Genomic DNA, 14,383 nt, shown 5'->3' with positions numbered 1-14,383 from the left:
TTTGGGTTTTTTCTTGCTGCAAAATATGTAAAAGCAGAGTTCCTTAATTCTTCAAGTATCCTTTATAGAAAGTCCTTGAATTAGAGCCTAAAGCTTCTCACCATCTTCTCATATGTGTTAGTAGGGTGCTTTGCAGAAGAAAAGAAAAGGAAAAAAGAAACCAACAAATGGAGCCTGTAGTTGTTGATGCTTTCTTGACTGACTTTACAAGGTTCATCTCAAACTTTGTGAATTATGAAAAAAGATAATGATCAATAAGACCATGTCCTTTCACTTGACCAGAGAATTGCTTTTTTGAAGTTGAAAACGAATGAGGTAACAGGGGACCTTGATTGGAAGTACAGAAGGAAAAATGCAGAGACATTTCCATTAATATGAAAAAAATCTGCTGTAGGTACCAGCTGCAGGTTTACTGAGCAGAGGAGGTCAGAAGGCTTCAGCTCTGATGTGAACACGAGATTTTCCTTAGACACCATAACTGCACTGTGTGAGGACAGTGAAGCAACAAAGAAATTTGGAAGAACTAGGAAGATTTTAAAAGATTTTGCAAAGGCCTGATGAAACTCTGCAGATGCAATTGCTCTTCTGTCTGAGGGTGGGAGTCCTTGACATCTTTCCCAGACTCTAGAAATAAAAATGTGATGAAATGCAGACTGCATCAGCAGCTGTAAAAGTAAAATAATGGATATTAAATAATAATTTTCAATGTGTTTCATGGTTCTCTGCAATTTTTCATCACAGAAAGCCTATTGTAGGCACTGAGTATTAATATGAAAATGTCAATTAAGAAGCTAATGGTAGAAATAGATTTTTTAAACATCAAATATTTCTTAAATTTCCCATGCGAGTGCAAATATTTAGTCTGGATATGAACTTAATGAGAAAAACAACTCATAACCACTAACCCCTCTTTCTTTTTTTTTTCCTTTGTCAGGCCATTCTGAAGTCCCTGAAGTTGTTTTGTATAAAACTCCTGCTCAAGCAGTGTCATCCCAGAGCACCTGGCACAGGATTATGTTGGGACAGCTCTTGAATATCCCCAGTGAGGGAGACTCCACACTCTTTGGGCAATCTCTTCCAGTTCTTGGTCACATGAACAGTGAAGAAATTCTTCCTCATATCCAGGGGGAACTTCCTGGGCCTCAGTTCCTGTCTGCTGTCTCTTGTCCTGCTAGCTGGAGCTCTGAGCAGAGCCTGGTCCATCCTCTGGACACCCTCCCTGCAGGCACTGACAGACATTGAGGGGGTGAGCAGGCCCAGCTCCCTCAGCCTTTCCTCATAACAAAGATGCTAATTAAGTGCCTTAATTATCTTTGTTTTCTGCTGGACCCATTACAGGAGCTGCACATCTCTCTTGTACTGAGGAGCCCAGAACTGGAAAAGATCTAGTCATGATGAGTCATTAGCTTTGGAAAGTGACTTGAAATGTACAGAATCTGTCCAAGAATCTGCTCATTAAATATATATAATACTTCACCCTCCCTCTGACCCCTCTCTATTATAGGATTTCCTTAAAATGGAAATGGATTTCAAATCACAAGCTCTGTACACATAAACCTAAATATCTCTGAAATGAATAAAAAGCTTGCACCTGAAGTGCATTCATTGCCTCTTAAGGAATTAATTACTGTGTTACCATAACACAATGTCTTTGTTCAGTGACTGTGACCAACATCAGTCCATTATCATGTCACTGCCAAAGCCAAAGCCATTTATCTGAGTGTGTCTGTGCCTCCCACAGACTGAACTGCCTTGTTTTGGAGTCAGCAGTTAAATACTCATCTTACACATAGACACACAGCAGCTGCTGAAAGGAATGTGCTAATAGTGCCGACCTGAGAGCCGTCCTGAGACTGCTGAATGCTCCTGTTCATATCCTGCAATTAGTTTAACAGTTGTTACCAGTGTGCAACTAGTTGCTGTGATCCACAGAGGATGCTCAGCTCTCCTGGGCTTAGGAAGATGTTTGTACATGAAAAGATCCACTGTACATGACCCCCACTGGTGCTTTAGGTCAATGTTCATGCATTGTGAAAAGCTGGACATACAGACATGGTAAGAAATGGGACAATGTTCCTCTGGAACCAGGTAAGCCAGGGTGGAAGTGCCCAGAGCAGCACAGCAGCTCCAGCTCATGGTCTTGGTATCAAAAGGATGACACAAATTTTTAGAAGGAGAAGTGAGCAAAGTAGCACAGCAGAATTCACACATTGAAAAGGCTCAAGGTTCTGACACAGGTCCCTTGCAGCTCAGAGTGTTCTGTGATCCTGTGATGACTCTCAGGTCATGGATCATTGGGCACTGGTCCATGGGGAGGTACTATCTGTGTCTTTCAGATTAGTTCATTTTCTGAAAGAGCACCAGAGCAATTTTGGCCTCCTGTTACCAAAGCAACAAATTCAACAACTAAACTTGACCCAGCTTGCTGAACATCTGACTGAGAGTGAACTGAGATGTTCAGCTTGGTCTTGGTGATGGAACAGAGACACAACATTCTAGGAGAGAACATTTGGCTCCATGCTATGTGCTCCTGCATGAAAGCATTTAATTTCAAATATGCTTTAAGATTCTCTTTAATTAATGGCTTTCATAACAGGAAAAGACCTTCTCCAGCCAGCACAGCAGCACAGTCAAGAGGCAAAATGAAGCAGGTGGTGGATTTGGGAGGGGAATGAGAGAGCAGATGTTAGCTCAAAAATTTGGAATGCGCTTCAAGTTCCGTAGCAGGAGCCCAGTTTCCATCAAAGCACATTGTAGGAGCAATTAATTGGGACCACCCAGGCCTAGAATTTGCCAGAATAACATTTTCCATTCACACAACACACTTCTGTAAGGCTGACTAGTTGTTTCAAATACTTCTAGAAGAATTTATTTTTCACCTTGCAGATAAACTTCCCCATATTAAAGGATGTGAGAAAATACAAATCAAGCCACAAGTGGCTAAAATTCTAGGGACAGTCTTGGTCCCACTAAAATCTATCTTTTGTTTATTTTTCAGGTGGCATCAAGGGAGCATAATTAAATGTGAAGACATATGGGACCCAAAGGAAGAGCTTACCTTTTTGACTTCATATTTAATAGCAAGTTTAATCCTGCTCAGACTTGGCCGGTGGTGCTCAGGGCACAAGTGGATGTTCACATCTCCATTCAGAATAGCCTCCACCTCTTCAGTGTCTCTGCACAGGTCCAACACCCCCACAACAAAGTCCTTGCATTGCATAGATAACTTCCTATAGTCATTCTGAGGGGAAAAAGGGAAAAAAAGGGTTTTTAATTGTCTGCTGGAATGCTGGGCTGCAAACAGCAAATGAAAAAGAGAAGAGAGAGCAATTGTGCGCAAGATTACTTCTGCAAAACTGCTGCCTGGAAGAGTCAGAAAGCATTTGATTTACACAGCATGTTGATGGCTTTTCACAAAAGTACAGGAACTCCTCCAGACTTAATTAGCAATGTCTCTATCAGCAGCATAGTTTGCATGATAATAGAACAAGTTTTACAGAACAAGTAAATGATTTCTAGGGAAATTTTAGTTTTAAGCAATCAGTTGATTTCTGCTCTCTATGTGGCGTATCTCTAGGAATGTAAAAATATGGCCAAAAACAGGTCCTGCAAACTGGGTAAAACATGCAGCAAATTTTTCAGTTTAGATTCTTTCCTAGTAATTCTTTCTTTTGTAACTTTCAAGAAGTTTCAGACTGGTACAACAAGCTGGAGCAACACACACAGATGTGTTCAAATGAATTATATAGCTGTAATACCAACTTCAGCCTCAAACCTTAAAATTTACTGAAAGAGCATCCAGATGAAAATTGTCACAACACCTCTCCAAGAAATTGAACTTCAGAAACTCAACATGATTTCCTGTGAAATAATTTCACTTTGAAAACCTGAATTACACTTGTGGGGAAAGAGATAACCTGTATCTGACTTGACAGAGGACTAGAAGAGCAATTTCCCTGCCCTAAATTAAATTGTGATTGATTTTCACATGCTGGCACTTAAAAAATGAGGAAAGAGCCACCATGTGAGTAAATGTTGTAAATTGGAACACAATTAAGGCTACCATTCATATAATAACAAAATGGTGATATTAAAGGCTCCATGCAACAAATAGGAATAATAAACATAAGACAAGCTCTAACTGATTTGAGAGGTCTTTTCAAATTAGGTTTGATGAGTTAATTAAATTCAGTACCTTATCTAATTAAGCCAGCAGCCAAAAGAAGCAGATAGTTAAATTTGGCTTTGATGAAGTGATAAGGGTAACCTGGCTTTGTGCTTCTGTATTTCCTAAATTATCTATTCTATCATTTACACATAGCAACATATTAGCCTTCCTTGTTCTACAAAGATCTCAAAGCACTGTGCAAACATTCATTAATTAGTTAGAAGAGCACTGTCTAAAATACTTAGTTAGAGGTGGCTTAATTCTTTGGTCAGTTTTTCCCCTTCAGAACTGAGATGCTAATGATTTAAAATCAGTTGGTTTAATGACTTTGTCATAGGTTTGAGGTTACTTCTGCCATGAATGTGTATGTGTGTCCCAACTTCACTTTTCCTGCATGGAAGAGCTGGGAGGAGCACAGAATAATTGAATAATCACAATAATAATCACAGGGAGCCAAAAAGCCCCTCAGGGCTGCAAGTGGGGCATTCTCACAGGAAGGGGAAGAAGCCATTTCTGATCTGTGTTTAGGAGAGGGGGCTGAAGACAGCTGGGGAATAGCAGGGATTTTACAGCTGGCACCTTCTGCAAGGTGAAACTTGTATGTTTACATCCTCTTAGGTATCAAAAAAGTTTAGATCTGAGTTCCTCTTTGTCCTTGAGTGCTGTAGTCAAACCAGGTGTTCTATAGAATAATTGAATAATCACAATAATAATCACAGGGAGCCAAAAAGCCCCTCAGGGCTGCAAGTGGGGCATTCTCACAGGAAGGGGAAGAAGCCATTTCTGATCTGTGTTTAGGAGAGGGGGCTGAAGACAGCTGGGGAATAGCAGGGATTTTACAGCTGGCACCTTCTGCAAGGTGAAACTTGTATGTTTACATCCTCTTAGGTATCAAAAAAGTTTAGATCTGAGTTCCTCTTTGTCCTTGAGTGCTGTAGTCAAACCAGGTGTTCTATTTGTGTTGTTAATGGAGGGGAGCAAGAACCTCAAATCTTCATTAAGAGGAGACATGAGAGTACAAGAAGCAGATCTTTACCTGGGTGAATGCCCCATTCAGAAGCTGGGGCACCAAGACTTCCATAAATGTGCCAAGCTAGAGCTCTAAGATTTAAGATGTTCTTAGGTCTCAGTCAAAAGCTAATGGTCCATTTACATCTAAATCTAGTACAAGAGCATTTTGTGGAGGTAGATAGGATTTGTGGAGGAAATATTTTCAAATACAGGGTGAGATAAATCTGAAATGTAAATGAAAGATTTTATTGTATGGCTTCAAAGCACTCCTCTCAAATCAATTCCATGCTTCAATCTTCCCCACACCATGATGAATTTGAATACATTGAAATCTTACCTCTTCACTGAGAGAATAAATGGCCAAACAAAAATATCAACCTCAAAATAAACACAGAAATAGTGAAGGACAGCAAATATGGATGGATTTGAAAACATGTGTAGGGTGGGAATGAAATGCCTTGCTGCCACAGGTAATGGAGATGCTTCATGAGCCCAGCAGCTTAAAACAAAACAAGGGTGATAACTCTGCTGAGCTTTAATACCATTCTCTATGTACTGTTTGCAAAGCTCACAAGCTTACCTCTTAACCAGCACATTTTAGGTCATTCTCATCACCACTTCCACATCATCTGAGCCACTAGTTTGTATTAGATTAGATTATTTTCTCTCCTCCTTTCCTCAAGGAAAGATGTTTAGTAGCAACTAGGAAAGTGCTTCCAAAGCATCTGAAAATGGCAGGTTCCCAGCTGGCAAACTCTATCAAGACGCAACTTTATGCACATCTCCAACCTTAATGTTTTTACTGGTTCTGTACATTTGTAGAAACTATGGATGATTTCCTCATTCAAAGTTTTTTACTCTGATTTTTAAGTAGATGCAAGCAGCCATACATCCTGTCCAAGAAACAAGCTGTAGAAAAAAAAAAAAAAAAAAAAAAAAAAAAAAAACAAAAAAAAAAAAAAACTGCCCTCCAGCAATTCTGCAGCCAGGCAGGGAGGCAGATTACACCTCTCAGGAGCCTCAGGAGCCTGCTCATCTGTTAAGACAAGTCTCAAAGATCACTGAACCTGTTGTGTCTTCTGATGATCCCTTTTACAAAATCATTTGTCATCTTTGTTCTGGCCTCCTTAATGCTCACAGTCATCATAGTAAATCCTGATCACCCTGATGGCGATTGAGAGCACACTCAAAGACTCTCCTCATGTCAATGTATTTCTCTCAAGCACACATTATTCTTTACTTCAAAACTGAGATTACCAGAGGTCTGACAGCCAAGCTTCTCCTGATCCTGGCTTGCAAGGCACAGCTCTGGTGACGCAGGCAGAAATTCTGTACCTGCCTCTGAAATCCTGAATTGTGAGTTCTGACGCACGGGGAAAATCCCAAGGAAGCCAAGAAAATTTATTTACAGGCAGCATCCAAGCTCTGCTGGTGTTCATGCCAGCACTGTGTATTTCACACATTTGCCTGTGTTTCACACATTTGGAAGCATCCAAGATGCTGCTTTCCCTGCAGGAAGGAGTGCTGAGACAGTGGATGGGTGGCTGCACCCCAGGGCAGAGATTAGCCAGGGGTGGGAGGAGGAGGTGAAGAACAAGGATGCATTTCCAGATACTTCCAGACACGGGTGAACAGTTACAGAACTTGGGGAAATGGCCCAAAGCTGTGTCAGGAGAGGTTTAGGTTGGATATTAGAAAAATATTCTTCACCCTGAAGGTGACTGAGGACTGGAAAAAGGTTCCCCAGGACAGTGATCACAGCACCAAACCTGACAGAGCTCAGGGAGCTCAACACTCTCAGAAACATGATGGGATTCTTGCTCTGTGCAGGGCCAGGAGCTGGACTTTGATGATCTGTGAGGTCCCTGCAAACTCAGAGTATTCTGTGATTCTCTGTGATTCCTGTTACACCAGGGGTTTTGAAGATCACAGCCCTGATGACTCCTATGACTCTGCCAGAACACAGAGGGGCAGATGGCCACTGTGGGGTGCAAAGGGACAGTCCCCACTTCACCACTGCCCTGCCAGCCAGGTTCAACCCCTAAACCAGGCACTTTGTGGCCCTGCTGTCTAAATAGGTTTTGTGGAGAACCATCCTGGCTGCAAGCCTGGCCAGGCAGTGGGGTCACACTTGTACCACAACAAGAAACTCAGGGCTGGAGACACAAAACCCAGCTCAGTTCTCCTGGCAGGGCAGCAGAAGCAGACACAGGCAATGACAATAACCCAAACCTTCCCAAGCTCCAGTTAGGTGCCATATGATGGAAGGCTGAGGATTAAGAGGCTCATAAACCAGATGGATTTTTACAGTAATGAAAATTGCAGATCATACATGAGAGATGAGAGGCCTCATCCTGACAGGCTAAGTGCTGTCAAGCCTCAGGGAGGAAGATGAGGGATACAACCCAGTAGGCAAGAGAGCCAGTGTGTTTGAAATAACACATGGAAGAGAATTTTATTTCCAATAGAGGCAGTGAGCAGAGCGGGATCAGGATAATGCCTGAGAATGTTACAATATCATTTTTTTAAAAACTAGAATGTAATAAAAGGATTCCAAATTAGTAATCTCCTGCTTCTTCTAACACTGTTGTTCGTGTGGAGTTAAAAATGTCTAATTTTGCTGTTTTGAAAAGGCTGATGGTACTTGTCATTCACTGCAATTTCTCCAAGTACCCTATTATTATCTGTTGATTATGTTCTAAATGAACTCTGTCATGTCTCCACATCTGTTCAAACCAACCAGATTTTTTCAGAAAAGAGCTCTTTCAGGTCAGAGGGATGGAGTTTGAGTAAAAAAGTTAAGTGAAATGAGAAAAACTAAGACCAGGAACCTATCTGGCATTTCTGGGTAGCATTAAATTTGCTGTGCAAATGAAAGCTGTAGGCACATTGCACAGAGTCTCTTTTTATGATTGTTTGAGCTCTTGGCTCTTTGTATTTATTCTACATCACACATACACACATATCAAGGAGAGAAATATTGCATTACTTAGATTAGCATTTTGAGAAGAGACAGCAGGAAAAAAATGGAGAGTTAATTCTGTAAATGTGAACAGAAAACTCCCCAAAGTAAAAATTATTGTAGAAAAAAAACAAAGCTGAGAGAAAGGAAGGGGACAAAAAGCAGAAATATTTCATTCAAGATTTGAAATAAAATTGTTAAATAAACCATCGTGTCAAATAATCAAATGCTTATAAATATTTACCAATTAGATACCACATGAAATATGCACAAGCCTGTATGGAAAAGTTGTGGGACAGATTTCCTTCTGGGCACTTACAGGGTCTTTGGCTGGCCATGTGTTTGGGAGTGAAAAGAAGCAGAAGGCCTGTGGCAGGAAAGGTTGTGGGAGAAGATGCTGAGGAAGGGCCTTTCACTGATCCTGACCATGTAACTTTGTTATCCTCTGAAATGCACTGAGCACCCTCCCAAAGAGCTTTGCCAGCTGCTGACACTTTTGAATACAGTTAAGTGCATCTTATTGTTTCCAGACTAAATGCCTGAGTGCACAGTCTATGCCAAGGCTGTACAGTTAATTCTCCAGAAAACACATAAACATTGGTTTATGTTCTCTTGCTCCTTAAGTGGCAACACATCAGAGAATTATTAGAGCTCTGGGTGCATTGTGCCATACCCGTGGGCATGTCTCTGAATTTAGAGCCCAGTGCTGGTTTAAAACATTTCCCCACTCAGGTGCAGGTTGCTAAATGTTTCCAGAGGTAGCAACAGATGCCTCAGTTCATTTTCAAAATTATCCAGACCTTGACTTCTTAATCTCCAGTGTGCATAATATAATAAGCAATCTGTTCATATACGAGAGTTTGACATTTCACAAGTGTGACTCTGTTGCTTTCCAAGCAATTTGGACCCTTCTAAATGGAGCCAAGAGAAACATGGCCATGGTTTGTCCTCTGAGCAGTGCCAGGTTGCAGCATGGCAGAGCAGAGTGGCCTCCAGGCAAAGGGGGATTTTAGATTCTGTCAGGAGACACCCAGAGATGTGGCCAATATCAGAACCCAAGGACAAACCAGAATGTGTCTGTGTTGACATTATTCTTCTCCAAAGGAGCCCAGAAAACAACAGGATCAATTGACTGAGGACCAAAAATTGTCTGACTTCCAAGTAGCCATGGAAATAACATCCCTTGCATCATTCCAAGGATTTCAATGGCAGTTGCACTGACTGATTTGCAATAAAACTTTTTTTTTTTTTTTGGTGTCTCTTTATTCTTCTCAGCTTTCTAGCTGCAATTCATCTCTTGTATGCACTGCAGAAGCTCATCTCTGAGAGAGCATATCCCTCCACCAAGGGGATAGAGCAGTAAGGAATCAATCAAACCACTGACTTTGGATTTCATCTTGCATCTATTGACTGGTAGATACATCAAATGCTTCAAGAAGCTCAACAAGAGGGTGGTAGGTGGAAATCCTTTAGGATTGTTACCATGCTTTTGCAGCATCATTTGCAGGTCCAGGTATATGTTTAATCTTCAGCAATAACATTCCAAGACCTTTGAAGTGTGACCTGTCAAAAGGACAGGTTTGCACCTCCCTGTTTTCTTTCTACTCTTTTGCACTTTAGCTCTTTTCTGCTCTAGCTCTTACAAATCTACAAACTCTACCAATAGTGCCTTCTGGGAAATTATTAATCTTTTTGATAAATGTAGCTCCTGTGGGACCAAAACTAATGAATAAATTTTAGAAGCTGTTTTTCCATCAATAAAAACATTAAAAAAGGAAAAATACTTTACTTTGCCTTCCCCTTGGAACAATTCCTTTAAAAGGTGTCTGGGTGGATTTTTATATCTAAAATTAATGGATGTCTTATTTAGGGAACCAAATGCAGAAATCAAGCATAATCCCTATTGTTAAGGACTGAGACTGAGAACAATTCCTGACTCTTCAACCAAAGTTTTAGATTCCCTAGCTAAGAAATTTCAGAATCAGTCCACTATTTCAGAATCAGTCCACAATTTCTTTACTATCTGAAACGTAAAATAGGTTTCCTGTACAAGTGAACTCCCTCTACACTGAAATTAATGGATGATTTGACTTATCCAAAGTTCTCACCCTGAACAGAATACAGTCTTTTCATGCCAGAAAAACACCTCCATCTCCTCTACTCCTTTCCCCCAAAGTCACCTTCAGCCTGCCAGGTACCATTACTGAGCATCCCTGTGCAGGAACATCAGTGCTAGTCAGCAGAGAGCTACCACCCCCTTCCAAGTCTCTGAAAATATTTCATTAACCTAGAAGAGAAATGATATTGGTTTACATTTTTTTTTAAAATTAGAATATTTAAAGTCTCAAGGTTTGGCATAGCAGCTTTTCAACATGAGATGGCATTTGATGCTTGAGGTATTTCCCTTTCCTATTACCTCAGCTTATTTTCAAACACACATCACAAATAAGCCACAGCTTTTGATTCCTCAACTAAGTAAAAGGTGGTTTTTTTTCCTTGCAGATTTTCCCTAGCTCATTTGAATGTTTCTGCTGAAACACATTTTTCAGAAGTTAAACGATCAAGTCCCTGGATGTCTCATAAACAGGACAGAGGTTATTAGTGAAATGTGCATGCCAAATGTGGGGAATACACAAATGTCACCAAGGAGAGAGCCTGTCTCCAGTGTCCTGTCAACAACTTCTCTTTAAATGCAAACTATGCATTTCAAAATAACAAAATAATAATGGTTTTGTGGTTGACGAAGAGTATAGGATGTGTTCATGTCAGCAGTAAAATCAAGCTCATGATGATGCTGTGCCTTGCTCCAAATCCCTCTTAATGGCATTCAAACATTTGCTCTCTCCTTGTGTGGGGATATGACACAGAGAATCCATGGTTACCTGGGAGAAAAGGCCATCCCCACCTCACCCCAACCTCCTTCCAGGTCATTCTGCAGCTCTGATGTCAAAGATTTATCAAAGCACAAAGTTACCTCTGGACCAAGCTCCCCATTTCTCATGCCATCCATACTTTTTTTCTCTGATATTTCCCCATATATATTACATTCCTGATCACTTTGTTGCAAGTTTCACTGGGGAAGATTTTTATTTCCTATACAATTTGAGATGAAATAGCTTCCTTGCACTAAAAGAATTAGCTGCTCTTCCTCAATTGTCTGGCTCATTTCAGCTCAGCTGCTTGAAAACTCTGTGTTTCCTGAAAATCAGATGGGAAACAACCAGGAGAAAATAATGGATTTAAATTCAAAGTAATTGTTTGCTCACAAAAGCTTCATTTATCCCTTAGGCTGAGGTAAATTTGGCACCTCCAACTTGCTTAAGGAACACACTTGTATGTTCAAAGGTGCTCTGAGTCCCTTCTCTCACAGGAATTTTGGCTACAAGCAGCACAGGCATATCAGTAAAAAGACTTCTCATAAATCCATCCTGCAAGTGAATGTTGGCTTAACTGTGAGCCACTGCAAGTGATATCAATAATTAAAATAACCTTATGTTTTCCAGGTCTCAACCAGCCAACTACCACAGTTCTCAATGCCCAGCAAGGACAGCTTCTAATAAAACTGGTCACAAGCATCAGAGTGGGTGAAATTGTGGCACATAAGCAGCAACCAAGCACTTTGGAAAAATGTGATTCCAGCTGCTGAGTCCTGGCACAGAGCACTCTTGGCTATATAGAAATTCTCCTCTCTCTAAGAAGAGCAGACCTAGAAGTTATGCTGCAGAACCTTCTTGAGCAGAAATAGGAATTTAAAAAGTGCATAATTTTATTTCTTTGTTCTGAAATGAGTTCAGATCCTGGAGTTTGGACAGTGAGAATGAAATGACACCCAGTGGGTAATGAGCTGTTTCTATGCTGCACTGGTGAAAATTTCCCTGCAAAGAATTATATTCCAGAAAATTGCCATTTTTGATCATGTAAATGCCAAAAACTCACAGATACTACAGTACCTATCACCATTTTAAAGCAATATGAAATTGTTTGTATACCATCACTGTTTATCCACAATTCTCTGAATAGTCTGCCTAGACTCAGTGAGGATAAGTTCATCATAATTATCTACAATAACAACAATTAACAACATAATGAGGGATAAACTAAATCACTTCCCATCTGCGTCCTATTTGATGTCAGACTTGAGATCCCCAGAATGTGTTACTTCGTTTACATTCATTAATACGGCATTGATTCCCTACAGTGCCTTGGATAAACGTACCTGACTCCATTCTCCCATCTGCTGATCTAAAATCATTATTCTACTCTGAATATTCATCCTCATGATGCTCATTTGTAGTTCCAGTAGATATCCCCTCCCAATGTGAAAAATGACCAGCACTCTTTGGAAAGCAGTCATCCTGCTCTTCATGAACCTCCCAGCTCCTGACTATTCCCAAACCCAGTGCTGGTACCAGCTGGTTGGTTGGTCATGTGGGGGTACTAATTAATGCAAAGCTTACCAGTGCTGGATTGGAATGATATCACAGCAGTGATCACAGCCTTTTCTGTCTGTTTTTCTCATCAAGAACTAGATTTTGGCTTTCTGAAAAATATCTTCATCTTTGGTGCTCTATGGTGGACCCCTCTTGGTACCAGTCATTGCTGAGGGCAGGAAGCAGGGGGATTGTGTTGCTGTGCCATTTTATATCAGTGAGTATAGTAAAATAGCAGGGCAACCCCAACCAAGGGAGAAATGACGAGGAGGACTCCATTGATATAGTATAATAAAGTAATTAATTGGAAGGCTAATTTTACTATATTATTCTATACTATATTACACTACATCTAAACTGAACCTGCACAAACGCTCAGCTCCACTGAACAAAACCTTGTGACTGTCTGCTGACCAACAGTCTGCACACACGCTTGTCCCTGACAGGTCAAGGAAACAAAACACCATCACTCTGGGTAAACAATCTCCATACTGCATTCTACATTTGCACAAACACAGGCACAGCAAATGAGATAAGAATTGTTTCTTCTTTCTCTGAGGTTCCTCTCTGGGATTCCCTGAAAATATCCCTGGGAAGCTGTGCCTTGCTTTTCTCTGTGAAGAGAAATGTGGCCATAGTTAAGTGTGCTGAGAAAATTCTCTTGGATGAGTGGTGAGTGTGTATGGGCAAGCTCAAAGTCAGAGAAGCTCTGAGCTCCCTGCAGAGGACCCAGTGACTGGGATGGAAAGGCCCAATGAGCCTTTCCTTTCCAACAACCAGCTCAGGGCAGCAGGAGCCCTCCTTGCTGCACTGCCATCAGCAGCATGCACCAGTTTGAGCACCAGGACTCATTTTGTCTTCACGCTCAGTGGGCAAGGAAGGAAAACACTCTGTCACTGTTAACTAAACACAGGTAAGTGGCCAAATCACTGTCCCTGCTGTCAGAGCTCCTGAGCAGCTGGCAGCAGGGCTGGCAGGGAATGCAGGATGCTCTGCTCCAGAGCACCACGGCACAGGGACAGGGCACCCAGGCAACAGCAGGAGCTGGCACAGAGGGGTTTGTCTCACCTTTATTGCTTAGAGACTGGAGGGACAAAGGATCATCCTGTGGGAGAATCCAGATCTTTGGGAGAGATTGTGCTAGGGATCAATCCCACCCAGTGATACACCAGCCCATCATGCCTTGCTGTGATGGATCTGAGATGTGAGATGTCATTCCTCATTTGTATAGAGAGGAATCCATGAGCAGAGGTCAGCCTTGGATCAGACCTGCTGGTCACCCCACTTCTTCACTGCATGTCATTCTTTCAGAGGGTGAGGAAGAAATCATGGCTTCAACAAATATGAAGGTGATGGTCAAATGGGTCATGATTTTGCCAGCTACTGAGTTTTTCTCCCATGTTAAAGGTCTTATAAAGATCAAAATGGGACAATAATGAAATTGTGGTAAGCTGAACTTTTTACATTTAAATTTTGAAAGTATTTCTAAACTATTTGTATAGAGATTTTCCAGCTCCTCAGAAATGGGCTCTTGATGGAGGATGGACTGCTTATTTGTAAGGAAACACTGAAATCCCAGGAGAAAAATTACCTTAAGGGAATTTCAACTGTTTCTACGTTTTACACTTATTTCACTACCTGGCTAAAGCATCACAGTGATTGGCTTAAAAGCTTTATATGTAAAAACGTTTCTGAGTTGCTTGGCAATGGTGAGGCAACTGCTGTGCTACTTCGTTATGTGACACTTTCTTATTGCTCCCTGCTTCCCAGATGTTTTCTCCCATTAATGATTATAAGAGGATTCCAGGTTAT

At 41.1% G+C, this 14,383-nt stretch overlaps 1 protein-coding gene across 3 annotated transcripts in view; it reads right to left on the bottom strand.

Annotated features, from left to right (window-relative positions):
• Window positions 1–14,383, bottom strand: part of TRPC7 (transient receptor potential cation channel subfamily C member 7) — a 63,803-nt gene that overhangs the window by 40,902 nt on the left and 8,518 nt on the right. For all 3 annotated transcript variants that reach the window (XM_059860027.1, XM_059860029.1, XM_059860030.1), the window contains exon 2: window positions 3,059–3,241. In XM_059860027.1, the coding sequence (XP_059716010.1) occupies window positions 3,059–3,241 (183 nt within the window). The remainder of the gene's footprint in view (window positions 1–3,058; window positions 3,242–14,383) is intronic.

This window comes from Haemorhous mexicanus, chromosome 15 (assembly GCF_027477595.1).
Source record: "Haemorhous mexicanus isolate bHaeMex1 chromosome 15, bHaeMex1.pri, whole genome shotgun sequence".
NCBI classification, from domain to species: Eukaryota; Metazoa; Chordata; class Aves; order Passeriformes; family Fringillidae; genus Haemorhous; species Haemorhous mexicanus.
This window is presented reverse-complemented; position numbering and strand designations above follow the sequence as displayed.